This window comes from Dreissena polymorpha, chromosome 4, assembly GCF_020536995.1.
Source record: "Dreissena polymorpha isolate Duluth1 chromosome 4, UMN_Dpol_1.0, whole genome shotgun sequence".
Taxonomy (NCBI): domain Eukaryota; kingdom Metazoa; phylum Mollusca; class Bivalvia; order Myida; family Dreissenidae; genus Dreissena; species Dreissena polymorpha.
The window spans coordinates 66,891,723-66,909,633 of NC_068358.1; the positions used below are offsets into that span (position 1 = coordinate 66,891,723).

Sequence of the window (17,911 nt, forward strand, 5' to 3'; positions counted from 1 at the left end):
GAAAGCAATGCTAAAAAAGGTTTCACATTAACACGGGCCAAAGACCTGTATTCTATAGGTCTTTGCGCGGGTATTTATATTTTTCTTCTGTTGTAACATGGGAATCATGTCTTTGTACTTGTGTGCATTTTCAAAATTGAAATTTATCGTTGTGTTTGTTTCTTACACATATATCACATTAATGTACTTACTAGTTTAGTGGTAAATATCTTGTGACATAGAATACTCACATGGGCTTTGCCGTTAAACTCTATTCATATACTGTATTACACAAAATTAATCAACACTGGGTTACAGAAGATGAACGCGTGATTTAGAACAAATTACTGGATACCCTATATGGGTTTGCTATTTCCAGTTCGCATTAAAGGTTTCCACAGGAAAGCATCAAATTATAAATATGTTGAATCTAGATTTACACGCAAACAAAATCTTACTTACATAACAACTGAGAATAATCAACACCAAGAAGACATCACAATTCAACACTTGTCATTGACGTAGATCTACTAAATCTCCGTATCCGACAGTCTTTAATTTTTCTTTTAAGTTTAACAAAACGTCTTAATTTTTAGCTGCATATATAATCCCTTAACTTGTGCGCACATAAAGCCCAGGCATTAAATAATGTTGGAAGAATTTTGACCAAATATAAAGCTACGTTGGTGCAAAACCTGATATCTACTTTAAAGGTGATGGTAACATGTTTAGGCAAAACGTTAATAAAAGTAAGAGAATGTTATCTATACCATGTTTATAAGGACTGTATTTTTCTTCTCGTCAAAAATAACGATTTAGTGTAATAAGCTTCCAGTTGGACGTATCATGCTTATTGTGATGTTTCTTGCGTGACATGACTTGCTTATTATTTTAGCTCGAGTTTAAGTTTGTTAAATTTCGAACGAAATCAAACAAACGTGTCAATAATTGTCGAATGACGTCATCGATTGGTTGTTCTTATGACGTCACGAGATTGACGACAAACCATTTTACGAAGAACCCACCACTAGCGCTAGCGAGGATGACGCTTACAGTATCTTGAGCGAATCTCAAGCAAACTAGGGGACGGGATGCACGTACTGTTGATCTCACTTAAGTGATGCTGTCTGTCTGTGTAAATAGTCCGTGTATATAGAAGAAGGCAGCAATGATGCAGGATATCAGGTAGATATATATTGACCATTATCTGAGATCATGTTCTATATGATATAAATCGTTTAATTTATATAGCGCATTTGTATAAGGTCGTGTTTGTTAATCCATATAATTGAGTGGTTTTAAATACGGCGTAATATTAAGTAGTGTAAGTGTGACAGTTAGGCTATATTCTCTACCAAATATCTGCAATATCTTCTTTCCATATATTTTATAAATGTTCTATTGACCCTTTCTAGAATGGATTTAGAAATATCACGTGGGAATCATTCAATACATGTTGTGAATATACATCTCAATTTCTATCACTCAAAAGAGGCCATTACGAATGACAGTTGTCAGATTCCTTATGGGTTTTCTCTTTGTTGCTTTTAGGGAGATTGCCGACGAACGCAAATGTGAACAATACGGGAATTCGTAACACGAACATTATCTTTTTATGTGAATATAAACTACCAATATATGATTTTTTTTGTCTAAACACTGCTGTTATTTATTTATTTTACCTGTGATGAATCATGTTTTACTACGGGATCGTAAAAATGCTTTTTTCTGCAAATATACAACATAGATCTACATGAATAACTCAGGATTAATGAATTCTGATTAACTCGATATAACACTCATCCGACAGTATAAAGTGTTTGATAGTCAATGAAACTGTTCAAATGTGCGACGGTTCCTCTCCTAACGTACGGAATCCCGTTAAAACCATCTCATATGCCTTGATTGATTTTAAACTCGTTACTCGACAGTACAATGACGATAATCCGACAGCAGCACGCAAACTTCCCGAAACTCCGTCGGACCTACGGACATGTCCGACACAAAAAGGCAAGGGCCGATCGAAATTCTTAACTCGTCGGCCCAAAATATCCGACACAAATATTTTCGAGTTTTCCCAAGAAATTAAAAGTATTTATAGAACATTGGCGAAAAACGGCGGAATACGCACTTTGCCGATTTTGTGAAATACCGTAGTACGGACGCCCTGTTTGTTACTTGTTACGAGTTATTTGTTATTACTTATTTGTTATTACTTATTTGTTTATAGCTACTGTCTTACGCGACAATCGGCCATTTTGAGCATCGACACTCAAGTCGTAGGACGTGAGTTTTCAATTATATTGTGAAGGTGGTTGTAAGTTAGTGGATAAATAAAATATAGTTTTCGGTTTATGCATTTGAACTAAGTAAGGATAATGAAATTGGGAAAATATCCGAAAGATACCAAACATATAACAAATTTGCTAGATCGAGCTTTGTAGTCAGCTTGCTTCTGAAATAGCCACCGTTTTTATCTTTTCATTTTAGTGTGACTCTGGTCCTTCTGTTTGTAGTTTATTTATCATCGGCTGGTAAAATTCTGGAAAATGGGCCGCGGCCAGTGGCTGAACAAAATCATTAACATTTACTATATAATTACCTTACTCAAGTGTTAGCTCATTTTTACTGGTATGCAGTTTTAAGGTGCGCTCAGGATGTTTAACGTGTGAAAATGATTAAATGTGATGCATGTTTATTTTCAGAGATTATCACATAAATGAGTGCAAGCGTATCCAAGAGGCTGAGAAACTGTTCAGTGCTGCTGCTGAAAACTAAACGCATGGCAAATGCTATATCCATCGAGCTGTTGCTATATACATTTACAGTTTTATGCGTAGAGGGCGTAGTTCCATCAAATATTCCACATTATGGAAATGGTCTCACCAGAAATGAACTAATTAAAATATACTTTATGGAAGGACTAAAATAAATGGAAATAATCCGGTTAACTTTCAGGATCCTTGCCTAAAATGTGATGGCGACTAACTTATATAGTGTGAGCAATTGTGTGTATTATTTAATGATAAAAACTGTGTGTGTTGAGATAATTATAATACACTAGAGAGAATATCACTTCCTCGCAACTGTGATTTTTGTGTTCTCATGTGTACATAGATGTATATACTAATCGACTATTTGAATGATGTCATTGTGACATTGCTGTGATTTCACTGTATAGAACTGTTAAACATTGATATATTTAAAATTGTTATCTTTTATATATCTCATTTATACAAGACCTATTATTTTTTTAAGATTATAGATAGCAGAATCAATCGATGGCCAATATCAAAAGTTCATACTAAGTTTGCTTTACTTTTGTTCACGAATGATAGCGACGATGTTTTGTTGTCATCGATGTTAACCATTTTATTTACACTGGTCTAAATAATTATCCAGTATTACTACACGCTTTCAGAATTTGAATTGATGTATATTCGCCTTAAGCTCATTGTGATATTTTGACTTTGAATTATCTGGCTATGATCAAAGTTTTATTTATAAAATTATCTGGCTATGATCAAAGTTTGTATTTTATTTTATCAAAACAATACCGCGAAGTGTTCCCAGACAAAATATACATTCACGATATATGTGATAAGTGAAAGTTGTTCGATAAAAGCTGCTCATATTTAGTTAGAAAACCAAAGCTACACGTGAACTGGGCATTAGTTATTGCATGTAATATTTTACTTTAGTTCACTTGTACAAATGTGTGTTTAATTTGAATTAAAATCAATCATCTATTGACTAGCCAGCTTACAAAAACATTAAATTTGGAGGAGCTTTGGTACTCAATATACACTGTAATAATTATATCCATTACCTTCAATGAACTGGTCCATTTCATCTCTGCAATCCAGGACCATGTTGCTCACAAGGGCGGACTGCAGGAGGGGGATGTGGTCTTTTTTGAATGAGTTACACGGGAGGATGAAGCCTGCTGCCTCTCGCTGGTCGTAAATGCTGAAATACAGCTCTTGTAACTCTCCTAACAATTGTTTTGCTTCTGTGTGTTTCCAAAAGTCGCTTTTTTTTCGGAATGATGTAAGAGATCAAAATAATATCAGCAGTTGATATAGCTATATCTTGGACTGCCTTTTGTATTTAATAAGTTTATTTTTATGCCCTGCTTCAAAGCAGTCCGTCTGTCGGTCCGTCCGTCTGTCGGTCCGTCCACCAAATGGTTTCCGAATGATAACTCAAGAACACTTAGGCCTAGGATCATGAAACTTCATACATGTAGGTACATTGATCATGACTGGCGGATGAACCCTATTGATTTTCAGGTCACTAGGTCAAAGATCAAGGTCACAGTCAAGGCCCCGTTTGGGGGAGCATATGTCTACGAACGCGGAACACTTGTTATCCCCTGCCATAGGCGGAGGGATATTGTTTTGGCGTTGTCCGTCTTTCCGTCCTTCCGTCTGTCCGTCCGTCCGGCACTTTTGTGTCTGGAGCCATATCTTGGAAGTGCTTTTGCGGATTTCATTGAAACTTGGTATGAGTATATACATGTATATGGATAAGAGGATGATGCATGCCAAATGGCATTGTACACCATCTGTTAATAACGGAGTTATGGCCCTTTGTATTTTGAAATAAATGCTTTTTTGTGTCCAGAGTCATATCTTGGAGGTGCTTTGGCGGATTTCATTGAAACTTAGTGTGAGAATATATATGGATAAGAGGATGATGCACACCAAATGGCATTGTACACCATTGGATAATAGTAGAGTTATGGCCCTTTGTATCTTGAAAAAAATTCTTTTTTTGTGTGTCCGGAGCCATATCTTGAAAGTGCTTTGACGGATTTCATTGAAACTTGGTATGAGTATATATATGGATAAGAGGATGATGCACGTTGGCGTTGTCCATCCGTCCAGAAAACTTTTGTGTCCAGAAGTATATTGGCGGGGGATATCAATTCAACGAATTTGCTTGTTTATCCTTCAATTCTGATTATAAAATCTACGTAATAAACCGAACAAGAGATGTGTTTGTCAGAAACACAATGCCCCCTACTGTGCCGCTTTGATTTATCTAATGTTATTTTATCATTTGGCGGGTGCAGACAATAATCTCCCTTTAAAGCTTATAACTTCCCTTTGATTTGTTTTTTGGACCTTTGACTTTGAAGGATGACCTTGACAATGACCTTTCACAACTAAAAATGTGCAGCGCCATGAGATACACATGCATGCCAAATATCAAGTTGCTATCTTCAATATTGCAAAAGTTATGACCAAGGTTAAAGTTTTGGGACAGAAAGACAGAATGACAGAGTGACAGAATGACCAATTGACGGACACACAGGACAAAAACAATATGCCCCGATCATTCGATCCAGGGGCATAAAAATACAACTTTGCTATTGAACAATAGTGATAAATCTAGGGTTATAAAAGTAACACAGTGCTGCCAAAAGGAGCAAGGTGGTAATGGAATTAGGTGTTGACCATTTACTATTTTTTACGTGCACCATACCTTTTATGTCACCCATTCTATACTGGGGGACATATTGTTTTTGCCCTGTCTGTTTGTTGGGTCGTTGGTTTGTTTGTTTGCGTCAAACTTTAACATTGGCCATTACATATGCAATATTGAAGATAGCAACTTGATATTCGGCATGCATGTGTATCTCCTGGAGCTGCACATTTTGAGTGGTGAAATGTCAAGGTCATCCTTCAAGGTAAAATGTCAAATATATGGGGGGACATAGTGTTTGACAAACACATCTCGTTAACGTTACCCGGTAATCTTTCTACAACAATAAGACAGTTGAACTAAATATTTTAATGTTGATCTTTATGCTGGTTTAAATGCACTGACGAAACATAGTGTCTGTCATTCAAAATACAGACGCAACGGAAGCTTCCAATTATTGGGGCCGCGGAATTCATACATAAATTTAGGCATATTTTGTCTCTATTAATTATCATGCTTGAACAGTGAATAATACACACCCGAAATGAAAAAAGTAAGATTTAATTACTTGTTTGAAATTATCTTCAAACAATGTACTGGAATGATGATATTTGTTCTAGTTGTGCACGTAATTTTAATCCGATTTAGAGACACAGTTCTTCTACACCAACACATGATAGACCCCGATGGTGTTCAGAGCAGATCTCGAAACTGTTTGTATCGGAGGGAATATACCAACAGAGGGCCAAACTTCCTGATCCACATAGATGGCTACGACAAATTGAAAAAGTATGGCTTTGCCATACATGGTTCAATATGTGGGTAAGCATTTTGTTTTTAATATATCTTTTGTTTTTGATGAATCTTATTTAAATGAAGAAAAACAATTACAAAAGAAATAGTAAACTCCCAAGAAACATGAGTTCAAAGCTGACTTTTTTCCGATTAGAGTTTGCTTTTGTTAAGTTTGCCATTGACCATTTGATATTGTTCACCATGGGTTCACCATTAACCATTGATTTATAGCTTTTGGTATTATTTTATTACTTATATAAATACATGTATTATTCGAATTATATGATAACCAGGCAATTAATATAATAAATATAATTTCTGAAATAAAAAAACGTGGCTTTATCCAACTGCTCTATGCATGTGGCAAATTGTTTTGCCTCATTCACACTGTAGTTTCATTGCATATGAATACCATTTCTGTCAAAATATTGTAAAGTGTTGTTTTAGTAGATTGTATGCTGAGTGTAACTATATTATGTAAAAAATATAACTTACTATAAACAATTAATTAATCAGTAAGAACTATTTCAGTTTTTCACGGCGTGTTCTTTGGCTACGAAAAGCAAGGACAAACAATGATCCTAAAGTCATAGCTGGCTACTTTCTCCAGTATGTGCATGCAATTATAGGTAAAAGTTCAACCTGATGCTATATTTCTGATACATTCAGATCCTGTATATAAAATTGAATTATGTTGTAATGAGCTGAACCATTAAATATGAGTAAGAAATAACATTTAAAACTGGTTAAATACCTGAAATACCAATATTTGGGAATGCATTTTAGCACAGTTAGGTCAAGGTGAATGTTACTAAGAAAATAATAGTTGGGAATTAAGAACATTGTTTACAGTGTACATCAGCTTGGATTCTATAAAAAAAGTTACATTATTCACATAAATTACCCATTTCTCATCATTATATCTCCTCGAATGAAGATTAGGGGAGAGAGTATTATAGGAGTCAGTTTTTCTGTTCGTCAGTCTTTTTGTTTTTATCAACATGATAAATAGACAACACATAAACATATTAAATAATTTTGTTACACATAGTGCAACATCATAAAAGAAAGGTCAAGTTCTAAAATGGTCTCACTTCACTAAATTTTGGTTAAAATAGTGTCTTTTTAGACTAATTTTCTTTATAAATTGTTTTGATAATTATTTGAGGACGACTTGTTGTATTAAAATAATTTTAAGTATCATGTGCAACATCATTAAATGCATGTCAAGATAAAACCTGGCCATATTCTACACAATTTTGATAGATCTTGCTTGGTATTGCTTTTTAGGCCAACTTGATCAGGGCCAAGACTACTAATAAAATAAAAATATTTATTTTATGCTTTCCGGTGGTTTATAGAGAAATATCAGTGAAATAAAATTGGTATTCCACTGTTTGAACAGTGAAAAATAACAGTGAAAAATATCGATATTTTTCACTGTTTTACTGTGAAATGACGTCATTTTTTTGACGAAATGACGTCATAATTCCAGCGAAATTATCAAGTTAAACTCATTTACAATGTAAATAAACGGTGAAAAAAGCGTAAAATAAAAAGAAAATTTGTTGGATTCGATGGAATATCGATTTTATTTCACTCGTGATCATAGAAAATATATATTTTCACTCGTGGCTTCGCCACTCGTGAAAATATTGTTTTCTATGATCACTCGTGTATTTATCTAGTCAATAATTCTTGTGTCAATGTTATAGTCAAGTGACATATTTTCATACACCATTTTAATAAAGAGAAATTTACATGTTATATGAAGGAAGCTTTGTAATTGATAATGTAAGTAGAGATAATAAAACCTTTATGGCCAATTTCATATACATAAATATTAATATACAAATACATTAAATGTGTTTGTTTTTGTTCAGGTTATTGTTGAAAATTTGGTTTTATCAAGTTGCAGTGTTTCTTGTGTATTCAAATGTTATTGCATTCCTAAGAATAATACATGTAAGTGTACAATAAAGTAATCATTTGTAAATTTACCAAATTTAAGTGTCTTAAAGAATCAATTTGTGAACAATTTTAAATAATTAATATACATATAGTGTCCTTAAGGGATACAATAAAAACTGAAGAAAAACATTTTAAGAGTAATTGAAATATTCTTTTTGATATTTAAGTAAAAAAATATTGTGGAATAAGAAAATGACAACATACTTTGTGAATGCAATTGATTATGATAAACGAAATATTTTAGGAGTTCCACGTTGTATAAGAATGGATGATGGAACTGAAAACATTGACGTTATTGACATGCAAAGGGCATTTAGATGGAACCATGATTCCTGTAGGAAAAAGGTATGTTATTATTGGCAGTTCCCATTCAAATCAAGTATATTTATGAACCATACAAATTAATGTTCATTAATAAATTATATTTTCATTACTGAAGAAATAATGAGAAAAAAAGAGATAGCAACATACTGTTGATACTCAAACCAAGAGAAAAAACTTGCTTTTCTTTAATCATGTGAGGGGTTTGCAGGTTAACCACAAATGTTGGATACTACTGACATATGACACTGTCTGTGAATATAATTATAAAACAAAATAAGACTAATGATAAAGATTGATGTCCAAAGATGTGCATGGGCATATTCACTTAATTTTAAAATAGCTTGGTATAAATGTTATCCTAAATGAGACTATGGGTGAACTGCAAAAATGTTTAAATCGGATTAAGAGGTCTTATCCTAGGACCTAAAAGAGACCCTTTAGAAATTGACAAATTCCCCACTCACAACAAAAGACTAACATCAATTATCTTTAAAACTACATGTATAGTGTTTGAACCATTTATTTATCATATTCAATATAAATTGATTTTATTGTATTAATTTGTTTCATTAGGGCCCTTTAAACTCTACAAACAAAAAGTTAAGCTATTTTCATGACCCTCTTGTCTGTTTTGGCGATGGTTGACCTTTTTGAAATGGTCCATTTCTCAGATAGTATCAAAGATGTTTGGTTTGAATCTGGTATCCATGTTTTCTGTTACAATGAAAACTTACACACTTTCACACGTGAAGGAAACCCTAAAATGATTTTTTAAAAGGTTATTGCCTTTTTTATTTTGACTTAGCAGTGTTTGTTGACAATTAATTCTAAAGGACACACATTAAGCAAGAGCATGTAATCCTAAAGTTAATTTGGCCATATATATTGTGTTTAATTTTGGAACACTTATTCGCTAGTATCACAAAGAAAACCAACTTCACATGTGCGAGTAACCCTAGAATTAATTGTATCAAATAAATTCCCCTTTTCATTGTTATTTATATATTGTTATGGCGTTGTCCGTTCTTCCTTCTGTCTGTCACACTTTAGTCCGTCCAGAGCTCTTTCTCAGTAACTTTTACATGGAATTTTGCTAAACATTAAAATAGATGTGTGTCATCATATTGGCGCAGTGGGAGCATAAATTCTGTCAGGATCCAGTAGGTTACTATAGAGTTATGCCCCAATAATTGATTAAAATACAAGAATTTTATCCTTCTGTTGCTGTTTCATAGCACATATTGCATGGAATTTTATGACACTCACAATTTATGTGTTTCATCATACTCACTGTGGTGATACATGTGCAAATTCTGTCTTGATTGACCTGGTAACTTCAGAGTTATGCCCCTGTATTCCATTGAACTTGATGATTTGTCCGCCGGGAGCTGTAATTAAGTATTGTAGGAAAAAATCATGAAACTTAAATAAATGAGAATAATCATGCTGTAGGATAATTTGGATCAACTTGGTATATTCATTGTTATGCTCCCTAAATTGATTTAAATGAGGAATTTTCTCTGTCCCAAGCTGTTTTTCAGTAACTATTGTGCGAAATTTCGAGTAATTTCTTTTTTCCCCAACATCGAAAAGGCTAAGTTTTGGTAAATTTAATGTGAAATTTTTCAATAAAAGCAATAATGATGTTTTTAGCTCACCTAAGCAAATTGTGCGCATTGGGAGCTTTTAGGATACTATGTTGTCCGTCGTCCGTCTGTGTGTTAACCGTTTTCTTATAACTACTTCTTCTACTGAACCGCTGGGCAGAATGTAACAAAACTTCACAAGAATGATCCTGGGGCGACTCTCTTTAAAAGTTATTCAAACCATTCCGTTTTTGTCCCTTGCATAAGTAGGACAATAGAGCTAAAGAAAAAGATGTTAAAAGTGAAAACTTCAAAAATCTTCTTTTCTGACACCACACGGCCTACAGCTAAGATATTTGTCTTGAAACATCGTCTAGTATACCTCTACAAAGATTGTTCCAATTACTGCCCTGGGATTAAAATATGTAATGCCCTAGGGGCGGCCAAAGTATTGTCCTTTTATGTATATACAGCTGAACACCGTTATTTCAAAGTGGCTGAGACTGGCGAAAATACTTTGAAATAGGAATAGTTCGAATTAAACAAATGATCCAGTTTCCCCCCGTGAAGTTAATAACTAAAAAATCTTATTTGCCAAAGAAACTGAAATTCCTAGGGCATATCTTACTGTCGCCAACTTTCTGAAAATGTTTTTTTTACATCAAATAAGATAACCAGCCATACCCCAAGGGGCAATTTGGTGTTTCGGCCCTTTGAATTATTGTCCTTTGTAAACTTTTGTACTTTCATTTTATCTAGAGCATATTTCTAAACTAAATGAGGTATAAACTTAAAACTTTATATGTAGGTAGATATCCCCTTAATTGCACCAGTACTGGTTGCCTCATAAAATTACGTAAAATATCGTTTTTAAGAACATAATCAATATATTTTACATTGCCAAACAGTATATTTCAATTTATATTGAAAAATTATCATTACGTTTTGGTAAAATGATTTCTACTTGACTTGTATGATTGAACGTTTACGCCCCACACACCCCCACCTACACCCCCAACCCAAACTGAAAGCGGGGCAGTTGCGTGTCTCAGACATATTTTACATGACTTTATGAATAGACACTGTACTGAATGTCCCAAAGCAATTGTCCATTTAACTATGCCTTATCGTTTTTTTTACTTTCCAGAGGATAGAAGCATGGTGGCGACAACTCCGTCGCCTTTGCATTAATTTCTGGATGGAGAAATTTTCAAGGTTTCAAGAAGAACAGCTATTGTCAACTGCCTTGGACATAGACATGTATGTGCTTTTATAATTTCGTTTTCATGAGGGTGTGCATGCATTCAAGTAGACTTTTTAAGCAAATCAAATTAAGTGTTTTCATAAACACACATTATTTATTGACTATCGTATGTTGTAAATGTCATGAATTGACCATTTGGTTATCAAGTCCTGAAAGTGTTGTTTTACAGTAAGTGTCTGAGATTTTGCTTCATGAAGGTCATCCAGAATGAGCTTGACAGGTCTGTGGTGGAATGGAATGAACATATGGTGCGTCATTAGGCAGGAGACCTACCAACTGGAAAACCTGAACTTTTGTTCAGGCATCCAGAATTATATGGTAATGAAACATGTTGCTCTTTAGTTTCAACATTTCATGATACACTACTTACTTTTATTTCACCTTTTATTAGATCTCATCTGTATAATCAAATTGTTCATGTAAGCTAATTTCGTCATTGACTCTTTAACTAAACTTATACATATTGTGAATGACAGAAAATTCTAAAGCTTTGTCATTGGGCCCAGTCACACTAGTTACTCTAGAGTTATTTTTCTATTTACTGTAGGATGAGTTGGTATTCATACTTGTTAAATAAAATTTAAAACTAGTTGGTCGAAATTCAGCGTTTTATTGACAAGTGAAAATAGGGCTTCTCCATCTCCACTACCTGGCTTGCAAAAATATCAAAATATCTAAGGTTCATATGTACAGTGTGGCACACACAGTTTGTCTATTCTGTAGTTTTCTATTATGTTAGGATGAATTTAGGAACTATTGATAAGTACAAATTTAGTACAAGTAGCGTAAGTGTATGACTTACAGTTTTTGAAAGAAAAATGTGTGAATATGAAAAAATCCTATCCCATTGTCTGAACTTAGTGCTATTTTGAATGTCCATAATTTGTGTTACACTATTTTGTTGTTAGTGGGAAGTAATCATTCAAATATAAAGTTTAAGAACTGTAACACATTTATAAGGTTATATATGGTATACGCTTGTTAAAAAGTATATCAAATTGTAATACATACTTAAGGATATGTGAGATGCTTATGATTAGAAGTTTATTGTATGTTTCATGTTTTAAATGATCACATTATCCTTATAAAAATCGATGTGAAAGGGGGTACTGTTTAGTTTAACTGTGTTAAATGCAAGTACTGTTTGAATACCATAACTTAGTTTGCCCACTTTTCGTTTAGCTGTAAAGTGTCATGTAAAATATATTGTGGGATAAATGATACAGAGCCCTGTCATTTGTTTATGTCAAACACATTCAGTGTGTTTTAGTATATCATAACATATTTTCCTTATGAATATTTAAAGAACCATTGATTACAAGATCCCTGTTGACGAGGTGGATGTGCAGGCTTTTCAAGAATTTTGCACATATCCTACAGAACATGGATGCTCAGACGAAATATGCGAGATGTTCACAAACATTGTAAATGAGCGTGGACTTCACATGCATCCAGACACATTTGAAGAGGCTGTAACTGTAACTTTGTTCACAAGCATAAGAGAAACATTACATGACTGAGTTGACAACTAAACTTAGTTTTGATCTCCATCTCATGAATGTAATTGTGAAAAACATTTTGTGGTCGACATTTGTAAGACACGCATTGTCAACATTATTCTTGTTGATACATTTATTGGCTAAACATCATGAAACTTTGTAGGAATAGTTGTACCAATGATATTTCGGCCAAGTTCAATGGCAGGTTATGTGAGGTCATAACTTGCAAAAAATCTTGTCAACACTTCGGATGTCACATTGCTTGCTCAATCATCATGAAAATTGTTCTGAGCATTTTGTATAATTACATCTGGGCAGAGAAAAAAAATCCACTCAGCTTAAACATACATATGGTTGCCAGGGCTTTGTTTTCCATACATGTTATGAATAAAATACATGTTTATAAATAAAACATTTTTGAGATATATTGGCTGAACTACTGGAAAAATATTTATGTTAGGCTGAAGAGCATAGCTGACTGGTAAAACACCGGTGAGCTTGAGTAAAATCGTAAGATTTTGAGAATTCTCGGGTCACCATGTAATTTGTTCATTACCGTTATTTGATACCATTTAAGTTTGAGAATGGAATTATCTTGGATGTCAGGGAATGGGATATTTTGTCATTATTTGTGTATAGAAGTTATTAAAAACATTATATGTTATTTTTTCCGCTCAATAACCATATGACTTTCTTGAAAATGGTTATACTTGGAAAAAAATGTGGAAAGGCGAATTCAATTTTTGTGTTGTCTGACAACCTGTATGAATTGCTTTTGTCATCAGCTCAATAATAAATGAAATCTTTGTACCATTGTCTATTGCAATAACTTTGGATGCTGTGCACAACAACCATTATTAGCTTTTGTAATTTTAAGCTTTAAAAACACTCTAAAGACTTCATTTGTTGCTAAATAATAAGTACAATTCGTCAAAACATTTATCAATTATGCATTGACAGGTCCATATCTTTGTCATTAATCAAAAGATTTAAAAATAACTTGCCACAAATGTGTAGCACAGTGAGAGCAGTATCGCCAACAATACCCAGGATCCTATCTCAAATGACAATGTCACACTTGGGTTTTCAAGGTCATATTTTAAGATTGTGAATTTATAGGCATGTCCGGTCCATATCTTTGTCATTAATTGATGGATTTGGAATAAATTAGCACAAATGTGTAGCACAGTAAAAGGAAGTGTTTTTAGCAAGACCCAGGTCCCTATCTCAAAGGTCAAGATCATAACATCATCTGGGGCATGTGTCATCCTCTGGAGACAGTTCTTGTTCTTACATAGTTGTAGAGAAAGCTTGGTCAAAAGATTGATTTAAATGATATATTGGAAGACTTTTGGATTAAAATGGTCCATATCGGTTCAAAATGTTTTCTGAATAATAAAGTGAAGTTAAAAAATAAATAGTCCCAATAGGTTGCAAAACACAGCTGCAAGCCAGATGGGGGGGGGGGGGGGGTTGCCTTTTTCTTATAGGTATATAATGAAAATATTCACATTGTTTTCCCAATATTCATGAATTGTGGTTCAAATATTAATTTTAATGATAAATCGGATGAGTAAGAAACTAAGGATTAACATTTTTTGCAATAAATGGAAAATCAGAGTGCAAGAACTGTGACTACCTTGTGTATTTTATTACATGTGTTATTATTCTTCTCTGACTGATTTTGTCACAGTGACACCCATGTGCAGCTTGACTCGAGTATAATTTTGGTTGTTATATATGCGAATGACTTGCTACTTAGTGCAAATGATGATTGCAATGATTCTATATTCTGTGATTAAGAACCATAACAGACAGCATTTCTTGCAACAATATTTGAATTTAAGTTTGATTGTTTTGATTCTTAGCGAGCTGGTTATCAAGGTATTGCTTGAAACAAACTTGTGTTACATATTTTAAAATGAAGCCATATGCCAAATGGGTTAATACGCTATAATTTAAAGCAGGTTTACTCTTAAACTGAAAAATAGCTAACCATTTATAACCAACTCATTTGTTGATTTTCTAAAGCAATATTTTTCTTGGGACAGTTTTGGAGTCAGTTGGGATGGTTGAGAGTCACTTTTTACTAACAGAAAGTCAATTTTTGCTTTAAAATAACATGGCATAATTATCATTCTTGTATTTTACAAAGTTTTCAGTGAGCTTGTATCTTAGAAATTAATCGATTTTTAGCTCACCTGAGCTCGAGTTGAGGTTTTGTTATCACATTTTTTGTGTGTGCGGCGTCAACATTAACTTAGATTTATTTAACAGCTTACACGTGCAAAGGACACAACACTTAACTTAACAAAAAATCTAATAAACAACAAAAAAACATCTAATATTGAAAACACTTATATATATATCATGTGCATATCAAGTTCAACTTTTTTAAAAGCGTGTTTTTGCACGCTTTGCAGTTTTTTAGGACGCTCTCTGGGCGCCGCCATTGTTTTTTGACAGATAGACTGTACACGCCGCTTTTATTGGAAAAAATGCGCTTTGTTAAACAAACCCGATAACCACTTTATATAAGCACCGAAAAGATCTTTAATAAGCGAAAATAATCAATACAATTCGATACGAACCGATGTTAAAATAATATTCGTAACTTGATTTTGTAATTCGTAATGGTACGACAAGATTTTAAAATAAATACGTAACGGACTTGAAAATAATTCGTAATTACAAAAATACGACCCTTATCTGAAGCTCTTGGTATCCCTTTTTTTAGAGCTGAAATAAGGCCCCATTCCCCCAGCAAAAAAGTATATATTTTTCACCCATTTTAGATAAAAATTCAAACAACACTTGAGCAAATTGATCGCCCAAAACCTAGAATTGTTAAGTTGTAGATCATAAATGTGTGATTAGTTGTTAATAAATTGTATGATATTAATATACTGTGGTTTAGTGATAAACAAACGACTTATCAAATGATTTAAATAGAGTATAGATATTTTATTGTTTCCAATGTTTTGTTTTTAAATTCCCTCTATTTGGAAAAATGACGTTAAATTTCCCCAACATGAGGGTTCAGGTACTGTTCCCCCTTACCTGAAGGAGACCCCTGGCAGGGCCGTTGTTTGGTCGTTTTTGAGGCCGAAATTCGGCCCCGTTCCCCTTTTAAAAATAGTATACTTTTTTCCCTGTGTATCAGCTAAAGATTTCGCCTCCAATTTTTTTTTTAACTTTTAAACCCATGTTGCCAGCTGGTATCGTGCTATTAACCTTTGATTAAATATATATTTATGTAAATTACATAAAAATATAGCAATTGTAAGTGTTGAATGGTTGGTGAAAAGATCTAAAATTCCACTTTTCGCCCAAAACGACGCGAAATCCCCCCCGCCCCTCTAAGGACCCATACCCCAATCCCCTAAAGTGTAGCAAGGGCCCTGAAAAAGGGTAACGACAATAGTTCCTTTTTTTTTTTAATTAAACTATACATCATCTAGATACAACTTCTGACTAAGTTTGGTGAAGATCAGATGCAAAGTACATGAATTAGAGAGTTGACACCATGCTCAATGTTTAAAACGCACTAAGTGATCCCGTGACCTAGTTTTTTAACCTGCCATGAACCATGTTCGAACTTGGCCTAGACACCATTTAGATACAACTCTTAACCAAGTTTGGTTAAGCTCGGATGAAAACTACTTGAATTAGAGAGCGACACCATGCTTTATGTTAAAAAACGCACTAAGTGACCCTGTGGCCTAGTTTTTTGCCTGGCATGGCCCAGATTCAAACTGTGCCTAGAGAATATCAGGATAAAACTTCTGACCAAGTTTATTGAAGATTGGATGAAAACTACTTGAATTAGAGAGCATACAACGTGATGAATGTTTAAAATGCACTAAGTAACCCCTCGACCTAGTTGTTGACCCGGCAAGGCCCATGTTCGAACTTGGCCTAGACATCATATAGACATAACTTCTGAACAAGTTTGGTGAAGATCAGATGAAAACTACTTGAATTAGAGAGCAAAAACTTCATACGGACCGACCGACAGACAAGTTCACTCCTATATATCCCCCCCCCCCTAAACTTCGTTTATGGGGGTATATTTAGAGCAGACACTTCATACGGACAGACAGACCGACCGACCTATATACCCCCCTAAACTTCGTTTGTGGGGGTATAAAAAGTGGAGCTAATAACAATTGTGCCAAAATTAGCTCAACACATAATCCAGCCTACTCTGGCGTGAGGATAGCACATTTGCCACTGGAGTAGTCAAGCTTAAAGCAATTCTGTTATATTGAAAATATAGCCACTAGTTCCAACTTGAAAAAAAAGGAGGAAGTACCAATACAAGTTTTCTACAAACAAGCAAACCAGATTATGAAGTTTGAGTATTTTTATCAGTTTTTTTTCTCTTACTCTTTTCGTCACACCAACGATTATGTACCATTTGCGTAATGAGTATTAAACAGAACCAATCATCTTTAACATTCAGTGTTTCTGACAAAGGCAGTGTTTTGTTGCTTTCAAAATTATTAACAATATTGTTCAACCTGATTTAAAGGTGACAATAATTTTTAACATGTATATAAGAGCATAAGATTATACCTGTATAACTCTAAAGTAATGGTGGATGTGGGTCTTTGTCTCCTAACAAATTGAGAACCCCTCTTGAAAGTCACCTGGAAATGTCTGATATTTTTACCAAAAAGGAATAATTCATAGTTCAAAACAATAGTCAAACAACAACCCTTGATCTCTTTTAATATAATCGTCTTGGTCACTGTACTATTCATTGGCTTTCATCAAATGCTTTACCTTGTTTTCCATGTACATAATATAACCATAACTAATATTATCTTTAACATAAGGAATATACTTTTTGAGCAATTTTTGGTTTGACTGACCAATTTGCATTTTGTTATTTTGCTGGAAATATCTTTGCAACATCAAATGATGTCAAGCAATGTAAACAATTTTCCAGATTTTTCATAACGCTAACTTAAATATTGATTTACTTTTATGATTGAAAAATTGCGATAAAAAAGATCTGAAATTCGGTGTCATTTCATAACATTATTTATTAAACTTGT

General features: G+C 33.8%; 1 protein-coding gene across 1 annotated transcript; it reads left to right on the forward strand.

Moving 5' to 3' along the window:
- Positions 1-1,005: 1,005 nt before the first annotated feature.
- Positions 1,006-12,664, forward strand: LOC127879116 (uncharacterized). The gene is made up of 7 exons (XM_052425792.1): positions 1,006-1,164; positions 6,058-6,231; positions 6,736-6,833; positions 8,420-8,520; positions 11,233-11,345; positions 11,547-11,667; positions 12,656-12,664. The coding sequence occupies exons 1-7, from the start codon at positions 1,148-1,150 to the stop codon at positions 12,662-12,664; spliced, it is 633 nt and encodes a 210-aa protein (XP_052281752.1). The 5' UTR covers positions 1,006-1,147.
- Positions 12,665-17,911: the final 5,247 nt, after the last annotated feature.

What these genes read in the sequence shown, in the direction of transcription:
- LOC127879116 (XM_052425792.1), top strand. An exon ending in ATACATGGTTCAATATGTGG is followed by an intron (nt 6,232 to 6,735) that starts GTAAGCATTTTG and finishes GAACTATTTCAG; the next exon opens with TTTTTCACGGCGTGTTCTTT. An exon ending in ATGATTCCTGTAGGAAAAAG is followed by an intron (nt 8,521 to 11,232) that starts GTATGTTATTAT and finishes TTTACTTTCCAG; the next exon opens with AGGATAGAAGCATGGTGGCG.